Source organism: Saccostrea cucullata, unplaced genomic scaffold (genome assembly GCF_032062105.1).
Source record: "Saccostrea cucullata isolate Sc308-1 unplaced genomic scaffold, CSIRO_AGI_Scuc_v1 ctg51, whole genome shotgun sequence".
NCBI lineage: Eukaryota > Metazoa > Mollusca > Bivalvia > Ostreida > Ostreidae > Saccostrea > Saccostrea cuccullata.
In genome coordinates this window covers 1-18,152 of record NW_026930899.1, presented here as the reverse complement: position 1 = coordinate 18,152, position 18,152 = coordinate 1, and the positions used below count along the sequence as shown (strand labels likewise).

The window sequence follows — 18,152 nt, the reverse complement described above, 5'->3', positions numbered from 1 at the left end:
TATTGAGAGTCAGAAACATCTTTTTTATGATGAAAACATGTCAAACCACTTTTAGAAGTGGTGCAAAATATAATATTAAAAATCCCTGTTGTGAATCCAATCAAAGTTGATGTATGCATGTTTTGTTTTATTGGGATTCGCTGGAGAACCCAAAAATGTTCCAATCTGTATTAACACCTAGATTTATATTTACAAGTGGTCAATACGGAAAACAAGAAACAGCATCAAGTATGAAAATAAAATTATTACTACTTCAATATTCTTGAATGAATTCAAGAAAGAAATGAAATTAATCCTTCAACTCTTAAGAAATGATAAGAGCAACTTCAACAGAAATTTAAAATTAACATTAGATATTCTTACTGACTCCAATTAAATGTTTCTTGTTTTCCTCACTAGAGCTTTAAATAAAAATACAATAATCTTCTCACAGTTAAATATGTAGAGATATTGTCACACACTCACCAAAACTGATTACATATTTATCTATACATATATATAAGTCTTGGAAAATAATTGGGGAAAAAAGATTTGTGAATTCTTGATTAATGGTTTTTTATGTGTGTTTTTTTTTTGTTGTACCAGGAAGGGATGTTACAGAGAGATACAAATCCCACTTTTCAACTCTTAAATTAAAATTGATATAGAATTTCCACAAAATGTAAAGAAAGCAGTTATTTCAAGAGAGATTAATGATATGAATTTTTTTAACCTTGTGACAATGATAACAATTCAGATATTAGGTGTAGTTTGGGATGTTTGTGTTATTCTATTGATTTCAACCAGTAGTGATTATCAGAAATACTAGTATGCACACATTGTCATTAAAACTCAAAAAGTCTCGCTCCTCTTCTGTTTTGTAACCATTATTCATCAACTGTACGTTTAGATAATTTGCCAGTACGCCTTTTTCCAAGTGCAACATCAACAAGCAAAGTGATAGAACTTATTAAGGTAGATTCAACGGTACACTATTTCACCTAAACTTCGAATTATTACGCATATCCTTAAATAATGGAAATCACATTTCAAAATTCAAATAAAACATAATAAAATTATTTTCGAAACATAAAAAGTTTATTTATGACAACGTGATAAGACAATGGTGTTGGTGTTCAATATTGTATTTTCCTTTTATATTTTATCTTTTGCCATAAATAATATTATATGCTTTTTTTCCCGGTAAATAATACTTTCTCCGTGTATGTCTTTTCTCATGTCATTTTTTGATTCCTCCATTTTTTATTTCAGTCAATTCATAAACTTCCGCATATACTGTTTCATCTATGGCAGTTTGAGTGTTCCTCGCTGCGACACATCTCTTCCAGTACCTGAACTCAAAGATCTTTCTGACAGACATGACAATAATGAGTATCACGAGGAAGAAAATGATGACACTACCATTGATAATGATTAACTCGGAAACCGTTCCTTTATCGGAGCTTCCTGAAGAATCCGAAACGGGGGCTCGATCTGAGGTTGATTCTATTAAATCATTTGTCCCATTTGTTTCAGTTTGAATAGAGGCAGTAGTTGCATGTTGTCCATCAATGACTGTACTTGTGACTAAAATGTAATTTATCAATATAGACAAAATTTAATTTTAAGTTAATGTGTAATACTTTAATGCCTCACGATGTACCAAAATATCACACATTCGTTTATATTTTATTCTATCATGATATACCTGATAAAGTCAGTAATTTTTACATCTGGGATCTTTAAAGAACCACTTAGCCACAAAAGACAAAGTTGTTTAAAAGAGTTTTTAATTCTATGTGAATGTATTCAAAATAATTTAAATTATATCGAGTGGATATATACATTTGTAGCTCGGGTCAAGCTATGAGTTTTTTAACAAAGGAAGAAATTCTCCCCACAAGAACAAAAAATTCTATAATTAGTAAAAATAAAATGTAAATATCAAGAGGTAGTAGAGATTCAAGTTTACGTAAATAATTGCAATGGGCTGGACTTGTCTCTAAAAGAGGTCAAACCGCTTAATTATTTTTTTTTAATTCTTCTTAAAAAAGTTTAGGTGACATTACAAATTATGGCATATTTTACTTTGCCGGCCAGATCATTGTATTTACCATAGAGCCTTAGGGATGATGACTTCAATCAAGGCAGTTGATATCCTTTTTTCATCAATTTGTTTTCCAATAGCTTGCCTCTTTAAGAACATATTCTATATAAAGTATATCTTTAATGATATTTACTTTCCATGTGTAACAGTCCCTCTGAGACATTGAATGACAATTTATTTTTACCGTAATTGTAAGCAACTTATCATCAATAAATAAAATGATTATGAATGCTAGGTATTATACTGGCTAGTATCTTTTACATTTAATGTTTTCCTTTTTCTTTTCTCGATTTCACTACCTCTCAATTTTAACCTGCTTTGTTTTAACTTGAGTGTCAAATATCCTAGAGATACTTTTCTTGTACTTTTTATAATTTTATTTATTTCCTTATCTACCTTTAATCAATATTGTTTTTATATAAATTTATTAAAAAGTAACTAGTATATTTTGTTTAGTCTTTAAATAGCAGAAATAATTTCCTTCTGTTTTAAAAGGATATCCTCTGTTACATTTTTAATATATATGGAAAGCAATAATTGTCTTCTGTTTAAAAAATGTATTCTCTAGCTCTGTGAAAACTGAAGTCCCCGTATGGCAGCTTTTAACAAATATATAATTTTCTCAAATCCAATTCAAACTTGAAGAACAAGAATGAAAACGTTTTACCCAAAGAAAAGACTTGTCACAAAACTTCTACCTGTGAAATATTAAAGTCCAAACACTAACCTATGACAAACTATGCCTAAGTTAAAATATTTAAATGTGGGTTAAACTCCACGGTCTGGGTCAAAAGATTAGAAAAATGATTTCTGGGGGAAACATGTAAAATATTAAAAGCCTTAGTAAAAGTTGTTCAGAAGTTTTGGTAATTCTTTATTAATTTTCTATTACGGTCATAAAGGAATGATTGCGAGTAAAATGCTCATTCCTCCATGGCAATGATCCCATCTCTGATGTTTTGAAGGTCCGTGTTTGCTCTGCTCCTATTTTGTATTGTTTTATGGACTCATATCCTTCATTACATAATGTACTGTAAAGTATTTAAGCAATTTATATATAAATATTGATAGTAAACCATTCCTTTATAATATTCAGATATATAATTTTGAAACAAACACTCTCTCTCTCTCTCTCTCTCTCAATATAACGTATCGTATACCTTGACATCCTGTGACCTTATCGCACTCATCTGCGGGACATTCACTACAATCCTCTGCACACAGTCGACCATACGATTCAGGTGGACATGGGGCGCTACAATTGTGGCCAAAGCTCCCTGCAGGACACTCTAAGTACAAATATTTTATTTCATCTCTATTCAAAATATTCTTCATTTATTTAGAAAAGACGTACTTTTCTTGCAAATAAACATTAAAAGATTTTTTTTTTTACTTTTTTCTTCGAAAAAGATGATTAATTAAAATGTGGCTAAAAGAAAGAAAACAGAATAGACTACATAAATCTTACCAGTGCAATTTTTGTGAACGCCCAAAAAGTAATTTACAGGACAGCTTGTTGTTCCACTGCTTTCATTCGTACTTAAGGTCAAGTATTTATCGTTCAACAGAAAACAGTAAACCCATTTTATGATATTTTTCATTTTTCATACATAGAAATAAGCAGGAAACTTCTCACTATCATTTAAAAAAACTCTTTTTGGAGACGGATGTAAACATTCAGGAATACATTAAAAAATACAGGAAAGTTATATGAAATCTAATACAGACTGGCATAAAAACATTATAGCATGAATGTTATATTGATAAAAATGTATTTAATGACTGAATTTTTTTCCTACAATTTCGAAAAGATTTAACTTTTTAAAATGATTTTTAAGCTACCTTTCAATATTTGAACCTTTTGAAGACAATTAAAAATACATAATTATGCATAACTCTGAAAAAATTAAAGTCAAGGTGACATAGGCAATTAACCCTTTGGCCCTTCTTTAAATTAAAAAAAGGACATAATCATAGTTTTGATTTCTTAAATCCGAAAAAAATGTATTGCTTTTTTCATATCAGTTAATATTTCTCCGTTTTCCTTTGCAGGTCAAGAAGAACACGGTAGGTTTAAGCGGTTGAAATGGGTAATTTACCCTTGTTTGGCACCTTTGTTGTTAGCTTTGCTCCCTGTGTGTATGACTTCAATGGACTTTTGAGTTTAAGTGTTGTTTGTTATAGTCATATTTTATCTATCAGTATTTGTTCAAAAACTGCCTGTGCAATGTCTGGTAATAAATTTAGTTCTGTGGCATGATGTTCAATATGATTTCCCTCTTCGTCAAAAGTCGGATATCGATTATACCGTCATATAGCATTTCCAATGACAGAAGAACGGAAATTCTGCATGATTATCAGGGACTTTTCTCTTATCCCTATTGTTTTTTTTTATTTCTATTGTTTTGAAATATAAACTGCGAGATGAAGACTTGTTGATCAAAGCAAAATAAAGGTGAGTACAGTTAGTCAAGTACTCATTAGAAGACACTCCAATTTGTCACTCCCACTCCCATTTGTCACTTAAAAGTAAGTAGATTGTATGAAACAATACCACCTGACTTCATACAGAAAACAATTCACATTCCCTTTCAGGAAGGTCTCTCTTGGTCTTTAAAGAACAATTAATATACAAAGACAAGGTTTTTTTCTCTCTTATAAATTCAAAAATCATTAACACGACAATCTGACGATTGAAAACTTTTACTTTTTGCATTATTTTTGCATTATGTTCTCTTATATATTGAAACCGATGAACAATTCAGTTCATAAGAACCCGAAGCACATTTGCAGCTTTGTAAGAGCAAGAGCAAATATGCTCATGATAAGCGTGCATTTAATTTATCTGCTAAACAAACATTGGGAAATAAGAAGAAAAAATGAAAAGGGTGAAGATATCGATTTTTGCGATTATTGATCGATTTAAGAAATCAATAATACAAAACTGTAAACAGGGCATAAACAGGGACCTCATGAAATGCCAGAGGCTGTATCAGGAGCCAATCAGAAGTTAGCATCCCCTGTTGATTGCCGTGAGTCACGTGTATTAACAAGTAGACGGAACACTCCCCTGTCAAATCTTATATACTATATATATATGATTAATATGTCAACAAAAGCATCACGGTTGATATAAAACATAGTACGTAAAAATGTGTCTTGCATTTTTGCTTTTTTTTTTTGTTATTTCATAAAAAAGAGTTCTTATTGTATTGGAAGGCAATTGTTTAAAATATCAAAGAGTCTGCATCTTAATTGATAATGCCATGGATAGTGAGAAATGGTTGTATAAAAAATATGTTTTGATGTTACTAATGTTGGAAAATATTTTTTATATACATGTATATCATTTTAAGAAGTGTTTTGGAGTCTTTTAGAATCCATATTTAAATCTCAACACGTCTTGAAGATGCTATCACACAATACATGTATACACGTCTGACGTTTCTCATGCACAGCAGTTTTACTTTTTTCCCTAAGAATCGATAGAAAGTTGTAGATGCACGTAAGGTCTTTAACGTGTTTGATAAACAGAGCTTCATCTTGAGGGTGCAACATGCAGGAACATGAAAAAAGTGTTTAGCTTTTTTAGTTTAAAACGTCTCCTCGCATTTTGTTTTATTTCACTTTTGATTTCTCTTTGTTCAATGGTGACATATATGTACATCTGTATAAAACATAATCAAACTACTTGTTACACTATATCACAGAATTATTCAGAAAATGATTACAATAAATTGTTTTTGTCTGTTCACACCTCAGATCTAACCCTTCACTTCTGAATAAACTGCCACATCTGTCAAATCGTTGGAAAGAGGTGCGTGTCTTCTGAGACGTTGAAGTTTAGCAAACTTTATGAAAAGTATTGTCATTATTAAGAGGAACACAAGGGTGATACTTCCAGCAAAGATGATCATATTCAACGGAACCTCTGTCCCGGAGACTAAAACAATCAAAGAAATATAATTTCACTTCATATCTTTTTATAAACATGACGTTTCGATATATTAATTTATCTGTAACTGATTTAATTATTTCTATAAAAATAGGAGTTTCACAAATATTAATGCAGTAAATCAAATGCTCATATCAACATTGTATCTGCTTGGGTTTTTTTCTAAATATTGTATTTGTAAATTAATCGCAAGTGAAAACTACTTGTACCTTGTTGTGAGCACCCATGTACTTTATCACACGAATCTTCTGGACAGTCACATACTTTAGAACATAATTCTCCATAGTATCCAGGCGGACACGGATCAGAGCAGTTATTGTTATACGTCCCAGCTGGGCAGACTTTAGAAAACAAAATATATTTATTTTCCTACATTTTGTATTTGTAAATTATTCTAAAGCGAAAACTATTTGTACCTTTTTGAGAACACCCATGTACTTTATCACATGAAGCCTCTGAACAGTCACATACTTTAGAACATAATTCACCATAGTATCCGGGCGGACACGGATCGGAGCAGTTATTGTTATACGTCCCAGCTGGACAGGCTAAAGAAAATAAAATACAGAATGTTTTGGTTGCAAAACAGGGAGGAATTTCTAAGAACACTTTTTCAATGCAATCATAACAAATAGATAAAATTTAAATTATTTATACTTGGATTTTATTGACAACTACCTGCGCATGTGTTATTTGTCTTGTAAAAGCTCAAGCAGCACTCAAGCTCACCATCTTTCCTACAAGAGAAAATTAATATTCGACTATATAAGTAAAGGTTTGTTTTAAGATGTGGGATAAATTCTAAGTAAACCCAATTATTTCTACATATTTCTATAATACACTTTATATTACTATTTCATTATTAATATATAATTAAAACATGTAATTTATTTCCTCTTTTTTATTATGAATAATATTTATTGCAGTGTTTTTTTCAAAGCAATTTGGTGGTATAACAACACGGACACAAACTTCAATGGAAATGTTTATCATGTTGAATTTTAAGCAGTATTTTTATTAACCAAATCTTATTTGTATGCCATTTTTGTATAAGTGTTTTGTCACACTTTGTTCATTGTTTTAGTTAAAACAACAGTTTCAATTTAAAAACAATTGAACATCTAAGTCAATACATACGAAACACACAGCCCTGAGTTTTCTTCCTTCTCCAGAACTATGTCTGCAAAATATTCCAATATGATTATTTTCTGAGTACAAATGTAGTTCTATTTGTATTTGCTTATAAATAAAACATAAGATAATATCTTTATGAGCTATTTTTTATTCTTTTTACGATATCTTATCATAAGGTCCCACTAAGAGCACATATAAAAAAATTGTTAAAAGTGTAAATGTGAGTACCTTCACAACCGTGTCTTTTGTCGCATCGGTCAGGGGGGCATTGACACAATTTTGCACAAAATTGCCCATACGTGCTACTTGGACATTTCTGGCTGCAATTCATTCCAAATATTCCCGGAGGGCACTCTATTAGGAAATATGAAGTATATATGCAATTGCATATATTCACATTACTTTCTCCTTGTAAAACATTCCCTTTCCTACAACTTGTGCTTGCTGTTGCATTACATAACTATAAAACTTCGAAATGTTGTTTACAAAAATTGAAAGAGGGGTTTCAGAAAAAAATAACCTTAAAATGAATATCATTGAATTTACCCTTGTCTGCAAATCCAACAAGGTAAATTACCTACAAAAAAAGTTGACGAATCAAGAGTATCAGCAGTCTCGTTTAAAGTCATTTTTCGTATATGTAAGTTCTATGGTCAATAAAATGACCATGTCAGTAAATACAATTTCTCATTATTGCAGGTGATCTCAATATTGATATGCTCAAAGAACCCCCGCGGAGTTGGTCTTCTGCAATTGTAGATTTTGGACTAACACAATTAATTAACACCCCAACAAGAATTACTAATAGCTCTAAAACTCTTATTGACCATTTCTACACTACGCACCCTGCTAACATATGTGAAATAGCAGTACCCCCTGTAGCGATGTCTGATCATTATCCTATATGTGCCACACGAAGATCTAACAGCATGCAACGCAAAGGCAAACATACTGAAATACAATATCGTGACTTCAAAAATTTTAATGAAACAGATTTTTTGCTTGATTTAAACAATGCAAATTTTGATGAATTAATTCTACTGCATGACCCTAATGACATTTTAAACTGTTTTTATGATATTTTCAATGCTGTAATCAATAAGCATGCAAAAGTAAAAACTAAGCGTGTGAAATCTGAATTCCGCACTAAATGGTTAACTCCAGAAATAAATAATGCTAGGAATTTACGAGATCAATATCATAAACAGGGAGACATGGATAATTTTAGATTTTGGAGGAACAAAGTGACATCTTTAATAAATAATGCAAAATCTACATATTATAAGGAAGTAATTGAAAATAGTTCTACTTCAAAGGAAATGTGGGGTCACTTAAATCAGCTGGCCTCAAAATCAGACAAAAACTTGTCTCCTTCCAATATAATATATAACGGCTTAGATCTTGATAATTTACAGGATATTGCAAATGCCTTTAATGAACATTTTGCCCAAATTCCGAAAAAATTGTTGAATAATCTTTCGTCTACTACATTTGAGTCAGACAAATTGAAAAGATACACGGAGACGAAACTCGGAGATCAAGACTTTTTTAAAATTCCCTTGATTAATGAAGAAAAAGTATCTGAAATGTTAAAAAGACTAGATGTAAACAAATCTGCTGGCATAGACTTTCTTGGACCTAGATTGCTTAAACTTTCAGCCAGTGTAATATCCAAACCACTAACACACCTAATAAATTCTAGCATAATCAAAGGATCTTTTCCTTCACAGTTAAAAGTCGCAAAAGTAACTCCCCTGTTCAAAAAGGGCAATAAATCAGACCCAGGAAACTATCGCCCAATCTCAATTTTACCAACTATGTCGAAAATTTTAGAGAAGCATGTAGCAGAAAATATACGTATTTTTACTTCTCACTTTGATTTACTAATGAAAGCACAATCTGGATTTAGAGAATTTCACTCATGCCAGACAGCTCTCACAAAACTAACCGATAATTGGTTGCATGCAATAGATCAAGGAAATTTTGTTGGCATTACTTATTTAGATTTTAGCAAAGCATTTGATCTTGTTAATCACGATATACTAATTAGAAAACTTAAATGCTATCATTTCGATCCAATATCAATTAAATGGTTTCAATCATACTTATATGATCGAACGCAAAGTGTTAAAATTGGTGCGTATACATCTGAATCAGTGCCAGTCACAGCAGGTGTGCCACAGGGCTCTATTTTAGGTCCTTTGTTGTTTCTATTGTATATTAATGATTTACCATTGTCTGTTGAACATTGTAATATTGATATGTTTGCTGATGACACTACAATGCATTTTCATGGTAATAATATTTCACATATTGAAACAACTCTAAATCATGAACTCAATCAACTACAAAAATGGTGCCAACAAAATCAGATGATTATAAATACTGATAAAACAAAGTGTATGTTAATGGGAACACAACAAAAGAAATCTAAATTAGAAAATGTTAATTTTCATTTACAACTTTCCGGACATACTCTTGAAAATGTAGAAATGCACAAATTATTAGGCATTCACATTGATCATAATCTACAATATACTTGTCATGTAGATGCACTTTGCAAAACTCTTACATATAAAATATTCACTTTACGAAAAATTAAAAAGTTTCTTCCAGTGCACACTAGAAAACTATTTTATAATGCTTTTATTCTACCATCAATTTTATATTGTCTGTCCATTTGGGGCAACTGTCCTCAAACGCACATGGATAGTCTACAGATTACAAAAACGAGCGGCTAGGATTATTTTAAATGAAAAATATGATACACCTTCCATGCCTTTATTTAACACTTTAGGCTGGTTAACGGTTTATGAACTTTTATATTTACAGAAAAGCATTCTAATGTTCAAAATATTTAATGGTATGTCTCCGGATTATATGCATAATCTTTTTGAATTTCAAAGCTCTGGATCATACACGTTACGCTCAGAAACAAACTCCGAACTGCGATTACCAAAATATAAAACTAACTTATTTAAAAATTCTTTACCATATCCAAGAGTTAATATCTGGAATGAGCTACCAATAAGAATCAGGAATTCCCAATCCCTTACAATATTTACAAAAAAGTGTTGAAAATTTTTTGCTTGTGAAACGCAATAGTTCTACGTGATTTTTCTTTTTTTTTTCTCTCTCTCTCTCTATGCTGAAATGTTTATGTTTTATTTTTTTTATTTATTTATTTGGTAACATGCATGTACTGTCCATTTTTTTATTGTCTCCTTATTGTGATTTGTATTTATTGTGTATATACATTGTATATGTGTTATAAAGAGGGCCCAGAGGAAGACTAGTGCTTGCACCAATCGGGTTACCTTCTATAAATAAAGTATTATTATTATTATTATTATTATTATTATTATTATTAAGTCAAATGCTGACCGACGTTTTTCATATTAATTCTTAGTCCATTATTTATACACTGAATTGAAAACGAATTTTTCCGTTATTTCCCGATCATGACAAGGAACATACGGCGAGTGTTACCGATCGGCGGCAAAGTATGCTCAATTTCTTGGTACACCAGTTCCTATCAGCCACTGGCAGGATATGCTCACTCCTCCATGGCACCTGATCCCACCTCTGATGTTTTGGAGGTCCGTGTTTGCTCTGTTCCTATTTTGTATTCTTTTATGGACTTTTGATCTTGAAAACTGTTCGTTATTTCCATATGTTTCATCCATATCTAATTAATTTAGATTCTTCTCTGTGTGATAAACAATAAAACTGTTTTTCTTATTCAGTAAAATGTAAACTGGTGTAATGGAAATGTAACTATTGCAATTCCAAATTTCAGTCAATTGTAATACATTACCCTTAGCATATCATTGAATTTAATAACTTATTTGAGACATGTTGTGTGATCTTGATTAAAGCTATCGATCTGTCTTGCAGCTAAAATGCATTAGAAAATGTTAAGATACTTTTCCATTTAGAAACTTAACTGCTAGCATGGGTCTGCCGTGTCAGATGTTTTACATAAATTAATGTAAGGATGTAAATTAAATATTTTTCAATTAAATTTTTACTAACCTTTACAGATATTGTCAAAGTCCAAAAAGTAATTGGCAACACACCTCTTTTGTGGGTACGTTTTTGATAACATTTCTTCAGTCTCTAACTTGCAAAACCCGAGAATCGCTAAGAAATAAATCCATTTGGAATCGCTAAAGCTCATGACAAATTGAAGAAAATGAAGACGAAAACTCTACATATGTATGCAACATAAATTTATGTAAACATGTCATGATAAGAAATTCCAACTATTTTTTAAATTTGATTACGTATACGGCAAAATTGATTCGTTTTTTTTAATTTGTAAGTTCAAAAACAGTTTTTTTTTGTTAAAAATAGGGAAAATATCTATTAGTGAAAAGTTGCTTTAAGGACATATCATTGTAGAGATATTTTCCTGTCTCCTCACATACGAGTCACTTTCATACAATTGGGTACGCGAAATAAAAATTATATATAATTAAACGGTCACAATTGTATATAAATAAAAATAAGTTAATTCATTATACAGAGTGACCAACTCTTATAATTATACTCCTTTTCCACTTAAAAAATCGCCAGGGACAAATGGGAGTCTTGCAATCCTTTAATATATTTCAATATTTTTTTAAATATTATACCGTTATCGTCTTTTTTCAAGTAAAATATCCAAATATGAAACATATGTGTCAGACTTTGTTGTATCTTTTATTTCAAGCTCACCAGGATATATTGTATCGACACAAGAATAAAAATTACCATTGTTAATTGACAGTACGTTATCGATATATATAAATGTCGAGTTGAAGATCTCAGCAAGTGTTTTCTTCTTCATCATAAGATTTTGCACAAATTCTGCTTCATATAAATACAAAAATAGGTCTGCTAATAACAGAGCGCAATGAGTACCCATGAGGATTCCAGTAGATTGTTGGAAGACTTGTTCTCCAAAAACCACATAGATATTGTCAATCAGCACCTTATTGATGCCGACTTCAGAGTACTTGTATGTGCAATCAGAATGTGTTATAACAAAATTTTGCAAATGACCAATGAAAAGCTAAGTAAATTTACGAGTTCGTTCTATCTTTATTGAAAAAACAGCTGTCAATGATATCAAAAAGCCTGCAGGCATGTTTACGAAGCTATCTTATGACTAAGAAATGTCTTAAGATATACTTACGACAATTCTTAAGACTAAGTGGGGTTTTCGAAAGTATCGTAACTTAAGAAAGTTCCTAAGATTTATCATAAAGTTACGACAGCTTTGGACATATCTTTAGTCTATCTTAAGTAGAAATAGCTGCGTCCATGTTGATGCTGGCTCGACGAAATCGGCGTATCAGACCTGAATGAGTATTTAAAGATGTAGGAAGAATTCGAAAGACTGATTACTAGTATGTCAGGACCGTTAACGACAGCTGGAAAAATTATATACCACTGTAATATATATATTTCGTTAAATAAAATGTTTGATATGACTATTAATTTTTGTTGATGTGTTGATCGAAACAAATGTAATACAGTTTGACTAATTAATTATATTCGCACTATTTCATTTAAAAGAGGTACATGTATTTATTTTGTAAGCCCCCCCCCCCTTCTTGAAGCCTCAACGCTATCTAAAAAAATCATGGATTTTTTTGTATTGTGTATATATCAGATGGTTTCTACATATGTTGAATTAATACACAGTTATAAATGTAAGTTATATTTACACATGACACGGACGTAGCATCGAGTTTGAAGGGGGGGGGGGTAGAAAAAGAATTCAACTACATAGAAAAAGAATCTAGATAACGTACATTTTAAAAAAAAATTGACAAGCGAAAAAGAACCCTGAAAATTTTGTAGCTCGAAAATCCACAGGGACCTGGCGTTACTTTATTTTTCTTTAAATAAAAAAAATATGACCCCTACCTAATTAGAATTTATTTTTAGGTAGGGGTATATTTTTTATTAAAAGAAAAATTAGTAATGTCAGGTGTCTGTGCGAAAATCTTATTTCGTGCTTTCGTGCTGGGGAGGAGGGGGGGGGCTCGGTTCCAACTTTAAGTGCCAAATTTACTCATACACTATTCCATAACCCTTATTTTACTATACAACACAAAAAGGGTGCAAGGGGCGATCTTTCATTGAACGTTTTCAATGGTACAGTGTAAATAGTATTTGGACCTCCCTTCCCCCATGTTGAATTACGTGTCTTTATGCATCTACTTTCCAAGAATACTCATGGGTTAGAATTCTTATGACATTCAGTGCCTCATGCAGATGCCAACATACATAGTAAGAATATGTAACCTGTTAACAGAATAAAATTTAATCTCACCTGAGAGAGTCGCGGAGTAAGGAGTTGATCAGTCTCAGTCGTGTTCGAATCCCACTATGGGACGTGGAGACCGGTCCTTCGGATGAGACCGTATGAACCAATGCCCGTGTCGCAGTTGATGGTGACACTTAAAAGATCCCTCACTGCTCAATGGCCCTAAGTGTGAAGAATAGGACAAAATATGTAGCTCTCCATCGGCAAGTGGTGGCGTCTCCATATGAATGATTTCAAGATTCTCGAGAGGGACGTTAAATAATATACAATCAATCAATACTAACTTATGAGAGAGAGAGAGAGAGAGAGAGAGAGAGAGAGAGAGAGAGAGAGAGAGAGAGAGAGAGAGAGAGTTTAAATGGGTTTTTCCAGGTGACCTCACAGATGTCGATACATGTACTGCCCTCTATGGCAGAGATTGGAGTATAACCAATTATTCTCACAATTTTTCTTGCGAATGATGTAGTCTTTGAGGGAGGGGGCTCCTCCAGTTTTGCCTACTTCCTTCCGATTTTCCCCTGCATCCCGTTTCACTTATGAAAATTGGCGCACTTTTCATCGTTCAAGAATTTTGAATGATCAATAGCACTCTATTTGATTTTAGATGTAACCAATATTACAATATATCTTTGATTTTAGATGATTAATAATTAAAAATATACAATTTATATCTATAAATTTAAAAATACCCCCCCCCCTCAAATTCTTCTTTTTTTATTTTCACTCTTTAGATATTTTCATTATGATGACATAACGTGTAGCATTACATATAGCAAAACATAACAACTCTCTGATCCCTGACAATGGTTAAAAGCTTGGAGTATTTCAATGTCAAAATGATTTAAGACGTCTTAGCTTAGGATAGTCATAAGATTGCTTTGAAAAACACCTTAAGATAATCTTACGATGATCCTAAGATTTTCTTAAGATACATCTTAGAAAATTTCTTATGAACAATCTTAGGAAAGTTTCGTAAACATGCCTGCTGGACTTTAATTTATCGTGAGGAATTGTTGATTTTGGTAAAATATTGTGATTTAAGATTGTCCAAAAGTTCTTTGGAATTATTTAGAATCTACATCTGCTGATTCACATCATCTTCTTGAATATATTGTTGCACAGTACCCTTGACGTTTCTCCTTCACTACTATTGATAGCTTAGTGAGGCGTAAAGAAAGAGGCTTGTTTGAACATTTACTGTAACCCGCAATGTGTCTATGGTTGTAAGGATTCTTATGAAGTTTCTTATCGTTAGACTCTTCAGTGGCCTCAGCTCACGTCTAAAGAAAAATTGATGTATAATACACGGTCATGCTTGTATATAAATTTAAAAATTAAATACATAGTCTTAATTTATTGTTCTTTAAATCTAAAAGAGATTTTTTTTACCTATAGGTACTGTAATAAATAAATAGGTAAATGTAATGAAAAACTAGAAAGTCTGCTATTGCAAACAGTAGCGTATGTCGCCCCGTACTGGACAAGACTTGCATTTTTTCAACACTAAAACAATACCCATTAAATAAGCTTGGACAACCATCAACACGTATCGGTCCTTTCTGTACTTTGATTTAAAAATCAAAGATAAGAATTATTTTCACTTTTCCCCTGTTTCCATGGCAACTATTGACAATTTGCAATTTTTAAATGCAAATTGCACAATTACAACTCATTAAATCAATAAAGTTTCATGACGAATATGTTCAGGGGACCAGTGAGAACATTCTTGGACAAAATTCGTCGCTTTTTGCAGGTTTTCAAGGCAACGGTAGCATTTTGAAACTAAATGACCAAACAACAAAACTACAACCAGTGACTGTCCTTTGAGGAAAGTTTCAGAAAGATTTTCCCAGCCATATCCGAGAAACAGCCCGGAGAACAAAAACATGCGTACAATCGCAAGAAGTCCGGGAGGATAATAAATAAAAAGTTTTTCTGTAGGTTTTTCTGCACTTTAAAACGATTAATTTATATCGATGCACTTTCTCCTGATTGCATAGATCAGGCATATTACACAAGGTTACAACATACTTGAAAATCGAAATGTCGGAAAAACTTAAAACTACTTCCGTATTCAATGAGCAATAAGCATTAAATAAAAATCTAGAAAAAATAACTACATAAAATATGGAGTTTTATATGAATTTATTTTCATTTCTGTTTAACTATAACTCATTAACAACATCTAGATATTCATTATTCTTCGATTCGTGAGATTTTGGATCATTGATTTCGTTGGGACATGACATGTCACCCTGTGCTAGAGTCCCTGTATCCTGATAAGACCGGTCAGACTTGTTTGAGGAGCTTCCACCATCTTGATCACTATTTAAAGAGTTAGAGTTATGTATCAAAGGTTCTATAACTTCTATATATGCATTCACTCGCCCACTTGACTCCGGTTCTAAATAATCTCCATTATTTCCGGTTGAAGTTGAATTTTCCTTGTCAATTTCATTATATGTTTGTTTTGTTTCCTTTTCTATTTTGGATCCTATTTGCAAATATTTGGGTCGCACTACATCGTCCATTATTCTGTTGTAACGATTATCTGGCAATTCTATCTGATTAGCCAACATTTCATCCATGTTTATTTCATGATATACTTCTATTTCATTACCTTCCTTATTTAATTCTAATATATTTTCCTTTTTTATATATTTTTTCTTTGAACGTGCGGAACATAATTTCTTAACAATTGCCAAAAGTATTATAAGAAAAAGAAAAGCTATTACTGCACCCATTAATATTACTACGATATTGTTATTTATCTCTTCCTTTATTGGTCCAGTCGGTATTAGGGTAGACTCTCTAACAGCTATCTCTATAGTTGATTCCGTTTTTGTCCATCCCGTTGTTGAAGTTGTACTCTCTAGTTTTGATGAAGGAACAGATGTAGAATGAAATATGTACGTTGAGGTTTGTACTGTTGTTCCTGGGTGTGAAGGGAAAAAAACATAGATGATTCAAATTAGTTTTGTCAAACAGTTCTTTCTTTTTTTATATAAAAAATCATATCTTATCATACTCTTAATTATTTTAGAAAGCAGATTGCTAAAGAAATTCTGTGATTACTATTACAGATAATTTAAATAAAATTTGTTATACCATTAGTTACACATCCCGATACTCTATCACAGTATTCGTCAGTTGCACATTTACACGGTTTCCCACATAGTTTTCCATATTGGCCGTAAGGACAAGGTTGATCGCAGTTGACACCAAAGAATCCAAGTTCACATGCTGAAAAATGTTATTCTCTTCTTAATCAGCATTTTAAAAATAAAAATTCTATGAACTGTAATTGACGTTTGTTGGAAATACATCTTGATGAATGCGACGCATTTTGACTGACAAGTTTTATGTCAATGAAGGTCATGTTCCTCTATTAAGTTTTACTAAGGAATAATTCATCTCTCTGATCAATTTATATGGCGCACGACAGGTGTTACCGGTCAAAAGGGATTGCTTACTCCTCTTAGGCACCTGACCCCACGTCTGACATTTCTTTTGATCTATATTTAAAGTCTTATTTACAATGGTATTGTTTAAAAGACAACTTTTAGATCGATCTCTATTCGTTATCCTCTCCTTTACCCTCTTACATTTAAGAATCATATTACATACAATAAGGTTATAAACAAATGATTAAACTTACGCAAACAATCGTTCTCCTTGTCGCTCCAATAATAATTAGCACAACATTCTTTCTCATCTAAACTAAAAATTAGTGATAAAATAAGATACAAACATCAACAGTAAGCCTCAACTTTGCAATGGACATTTATGCTGAAATACTAGATGAAACATACCTACCGCAATCTGCAGGGTTCATTATTTCCAGACGACATATAGTTTATATCAATTAAAAAACGTATACACTTTTTTGGTGTGAAAAAGAAATTCTGTGTTTATTTTTAACGCGGCAGATTAATTAAGTGGTTTTTATGCGTTATTAAATGTGTATCCGATAGAGTACAGTTCTGCTGAATTTGAAACTTGGCGTTTCCGCTTTTCTAAAACTCTTTTAACAATATTGCATACGTGGAAATAATATAATACAATTTTAAATCAGACTTTCTTATCTATCTAAACTTTGAATAAAGTGAATCCTAGTATGATTGTCTATTAAGCATATTTGAATATATGGTAAATGCATCTCAGGGCCGTTGAGCAGTGAGGGTTCTTTATCGTGCCAGCGCCTATCGTGACACGAGACCTACGTTTTTAAGGTCATATCCTAAAGACCCGTGACTTTCACCTCTAGTGCCGAGCGCTTGGCGAAGGAACAGTCACTACCTTTGTTAACGTCTTAGGTATGACGCGGCGCCGCGAAGGAGAATCGAACCCGGGCCTCCCGATCACGAAGCGAACGCTCTACCACTAGGCTACCGTGACCGGTTGATGATGATAAGAAAATATATTTTACGTACAGAAGTCTGTGATATTAGAGGTTTATTATAAAGGGTAATAGTAAATTACCAATACACAAAAAGAATTCAATTGAAACGTATTAATTAAAGATGAGAGAAAGTTTTCCAACTCTTTAATACTGGTCAGAGAAAGCTCTTATGGTAGGACGTTCTCTTTGGGATCAGGAGACCCATGCAGTTGGAATTCTTGTCCGACGTGACATGCCTAAACATAGTTATATATAA

The 18,152-nt window shown here is 32.1% G+C and overlaps 2 protein-coding genes across 9 annotated transcripts; both read right to left on the bottom strand.

Annotated features, from left to right (window-relative positions):
- Positions 1-1,113: 1,113 nt before the first annotated feature.
- LOC134230466 (scavenger receptor class F member 1-like) lies at positions 1,114-3,687 on the bottom strand. The gene is made up of 3 exons (XM_062712293.1): positions 3,555-3,687; positions 3,247-3,375; positions 1,114-1,566 (listed from the first exon to the last, which is right to left on the bottom strand). Exons 1-3 carry the CDS (start codon positions 3,685-3,687, stop codon positions 1,220-1,222), a joined length of 609 nt encoding a protein of 202 aa, XP_062568277.1. The 3' UTR covers positions 1,114-1,219.
- Positions 3,688-5,842: 2,155 nt separating this feature from the next.
- LOC134230486 (multiple epidermal growth factor-like domains protein 10) lies at positions 5,843-17,471 on the bottom strand. Of its 8 annotated transcripts, none has more exons than XM_062712321.1 (8): positions 17,311-17,471; positions 17,153-17,214; positions 7,404-7,529; positions 7,179-7,221; positions 6,720-6,778; positions 6,458-6,589; positions 6,245-6,382; positions 5,843-6,029 (listed from the first exon to the last, which is right to left on the bottom strand). In XM_062712321.1, the coding sequence occupies exons 1-8, from the start codon at positions 17,343-17,345 to the stop codon at positions 5,851-5,853; spliced, it is 774 nt and encodes a 257-aa protein (XP_062568305.1). In that variant the 5' UTR covers positions 17,346-17,471; the 3' UTR covers positions 5,843-5,850. The 8 variants fall into 8 exon arrangements, 7 of the variants coding, with proteins under 7 accessions (XP_062568305.1, XP_062568307.1, XP_062568303.1 ...); XM_062712323.1 differs by having other exon boundaries at positions 17,153-17,209; XM_062712319.1 differs by lacking the exons at positions 17,153-17,214; positions 17,311-17,471 and adding an exon at positions 11,211-11,488.
- Positions 17,472-18,152: the final 681 nt, after the last annotated feature.